This window comes from Microtus pennsylvanicus, chromosome 11, assembly GCF_037038515.1.
Source record: "Microtus pennsylvanicus isolate mMicPen1 chromosome 11, mMicPen1.hap1, whole genome shotgun sequence".
Classification (NCBI taxonomy): Eukaryota; Metazoa; Chordata; class Mammalia; order Rodentia; family Cricetidae; genus Microtus; species Microtus pennsylvanicus.
Genome location: NC_134589.1, coordinates 22,439,403 through 22,442,835, shown reverse-complemented (window position 1 = coordinate 22,442,835; position 3,433 = coordinate 22,439,403). Strand labels below are relative to the sequence as shown.

General features: G+C 47.6%; 1 protein-coding gene across 1 annotated transcript; it reads left to right on the top strand.

Annotated features, from left to right (window-relative positions):
• The first annotated feature begins 1,378 nt into the window (after window positions 1-1,378).
• On the top strand, window positions 1,379-2,479 carry LOC142831801 (uncharacterized). Its single transcript, XM_075942202.1, has one exon. It carries the CDS (start codon window positions 1,379-1,381, stop codon window positions 2,477-2,479), a length of 1,101 nt encoding a protein of 366 aa, XP_075798317.1.
• Window positions 2,480-3,433: the final 954 nt, after the last annotated feature.

Here is a 3,433-nt window from a genome sequence, read left to right as displayed (position 1 = left end):
GCACCCTTTGGATATACACCCTTTGGTATTTCTGGGTCTGGAGGATGGTTGTTTCCTAATTTTCTGAGAAATTGCCACACTGACATCCAAAGGGGCTGTACCAGCTTGCATTCCCACCAGCAATGCAGGAGTGTTCCTTTTACCTCACAACGTCTCCAACATAAGTGGTCATCGGTGTTTTTGATCTTGACCATTCTTACAGGTGTAAGATGGAATCTCAGAGTTGTTTTGATTTGCATTTCTCAAGCTTCTATAAAGACATAGTCAACAAGACAAAACAAAAGCCTACCATATGGGGAAAGATCTTCACTAACCCTACATCAGACAGAGGTCTGATCTCCAAAATATACAAAGAACTCAAGATATTGGTCATCAAAAGAACAAATAATCCAATAAAAAATGGAGTACAGACCTAAACAGTGAACTCTCAACAGAGGAATCTTAAATGGCTGAAAGACACTTAAAGAAATGCTCAACATCCTTAGTCATCAGAGAAATGCAAATCAAATATCTTTACCACAAGTGCCTCTGAGATACACAGGTGGAAGAGCAAGAGATGTGTAGGCAAATCTGAAGTGAGGATTTGGTGTGTTTTGAACAGAGACCCCACCAGCCCATCACTGTGAACATAGCACCATTGTGTAGATACTTCATAAGTTAAGGATTGTTGTGGAATATTCCTTTACACTATGTAAATTTGTTTCAACTGTGGTTGGTTGAATAAAGATCTGAATGGTCAGTAGCAAAGCAGGAAGAGGTTACACAGTACTTCTGGGGACAGAGATGTCTCAGGGAAGAAGAAAGTGTCACCTTCAAGATGCTGAGGAAGCAGAACATGCAGGAGAAGAAGGAAAAGCCATGAGCAGCGTGACAGCAGGTAGAGTAATGGGGAACGGGAAATCTAAGCTATAAGAGCCAGTTATAAACAAGCCTAAGGTAAGGTCAAGCTTTCATAATTAATTACTAGTCTCTATGTAATTTTCTTGCTAGCTGGTGGCACAAAGAATTATATGCCTGAAAAGGACAGACAAGCTGTAGACAGACACTCTAATTCACCAAAGACAGCAAGGGCTACGAGAGGACCAGATGATGCCCAAGGGTACAGTGAAACTGGCTGTATCTTACCCTTCCCTTTATTGAACGTGTTCCTATGAGGAAGAAGAATCAGATTAAACTTTCTAATGTTGCATAGCATTGAGAAGCACTTCCTTATGAAACATAAAGTGAATATGGAAAATGGTGTAAACAACATCATGGAAAAGTCCGCTGATTGGTTCAGGCCTTGAAGGCCTGACATATAAAAGGTTCAGAATGCAAGACTCACCATATTGTAGAAAACTCACCTCTTAACAAGAACTGTCCAATCACTCCTGACAACATGGCCAGCTCCTGCTGCTCCCCTTGCTGCCAGCCTTCCTGCTGCACTACTGCCTGCTGTAAGCCAGCATGTGTGACCAGCTGCTGCTGTCCACCCTGCTGCCAGCCCAGCTGCTGTGAAACCACCTGCTGCAAGACCACCTGCTGTAAGCCCACCTGTGTGACCAGCTGCTGCTGTCCACCCTGCTGCAAACCCAGCTGCTGTGAAACCACCTGCTGCAAGACCACCTGTTGTAAGCCCACCTGTGTGACCAGCTGCTGCTGTCCACCCTGCTGCAAACCCAGCTGCTGTGAAACCACCTGCTGCAAGACCACCTGTTGTAAGCCCACCTGTGTGACCAGCTGCTGCTGTCCACCCTGCTGCAAACCCAGCTGCTGTGAAACCACCTGCTGCAAGACCACCTGTTGTAAGCCAACCTGTGTGACCAGCTGCTGCTGTCCACCCTGCTGCAAACCCAGCTGCTGTGAAACCACCTGCTGCAAGACCACCTGTTGTAAGCCCACCTGTGTGACCAGCTGCTGCTGTCCACCCTGCTACCAGCCCAGCTGCTGTAAAACCACCTGCTGCAAAACCACCTGTTGTAAGCCAACCTGTATAACCAGCTGCTGCTGTCCACCCTGCTGCCAGCCCAGCTGCTGTGAAACCACCTGCTGCAAGACCACCTGTTGTAAGCCAACCTGTGTGACCAGCTGCTGCCAGCCCTGCTGCCAGCCCAGCTGCTGTGAAACCACCTGCTGCAAGACCACCTGTTGTAAGCCAACCTGTGTGACCAGCTGCTGCCAGCCCTGCTGTCAGCCCAACTGCTGTGAAACCACCTGCTGCAAAACCACTTGTTGTAAGCCAAGTTGTGTGACCAGCTGCTGTTGTGCACCCTGCTGCCAGCCCAGCTGCTGTAAAACCACCTGCTGCAAGACCACCTGTTGTAAGCCCACCTGTGTGACCAGTTGTTGCTGCACACCCTGTTGCCAACCCTGCTGCTGTGAGCCCTGCTGCTGCCAGCCCTGCTGCTGTGAGCCCAGCTGCTGCCAGCCCTGCTGCTGTGAGCCCTGCTGCTGTGAGCCCTGCTGCTGCCCAGCCTGCTGTGAAAACACCTGCTGCTAGACCACCTGATATAAACCAACTCATGTGACCAGCTGATGCTTCCAATCCTGCTGCTGTGAGTCCAGCTGCTGCCCGGCCTACTGCTCATCAACTTTCCAACTGAACAATGCCCAGACAACTGTCCTTGTGTCTCACCAGTCTCTCCATGTGGGCAGAAGCTCCCATCGTCCTCTGAGGCTATGACCACTTTGGAAGCCTGTCACCTTGATGGAATGCAAGTCCACTCACTCTCACTCCCCTTTTCTCTCTGTACGGAACCCAGTCTGCAGCTTCTCTTCTGAGCCTGGATCTTCATCTTTCCCTCTAAACAACCGAGAAAGATACTTTAAATAAAATTATCAAAAATGTATGGAAACTTAATAAACTCTGGACTGTTATTCTTTGCACATTGTCTGTCATCATTATACTTTAGTAAATCACTGATAGTATATCCACATGCTCAAAAGACTTTATTGTGCAATATAATAAAATCTCTCTCTCTTTCTCTCTCTCTCTCTATCTGTCTCTCTCTCTTTAACACATACACAATGTTGTTAAAATTCCTTCTCAGAGGAGACAAAGCATCTATTTCTCCTACAGTCCCACCAACCAACCAAAGAAGGATTGCAAGAAAGTTGACTCGAAGGGGCCAATGAGTTCCCTGGCTTGCTTACAGAGCACGGATGAGGGACTGCTTACAGGAGCATGCAACTGGTGGTAGGATATGGCTGGGATCTCAAGTGAGAACTCCTGACCCTTCCACCTCTCTGTGTGGGTTGTAAACGGTAACCAAGTCCTGCTGGAATGATTACAAAAGGCCACAGCTGAATGTTTGGCTCAGACGACAGTACTGTATCATACACACACACACACACACACACACACACACACACACACATACACACACACAAACACACACACTCACACACACAAAAAAAAAGTAGACCCAATGTCATCCACCAGATGTATGAGATT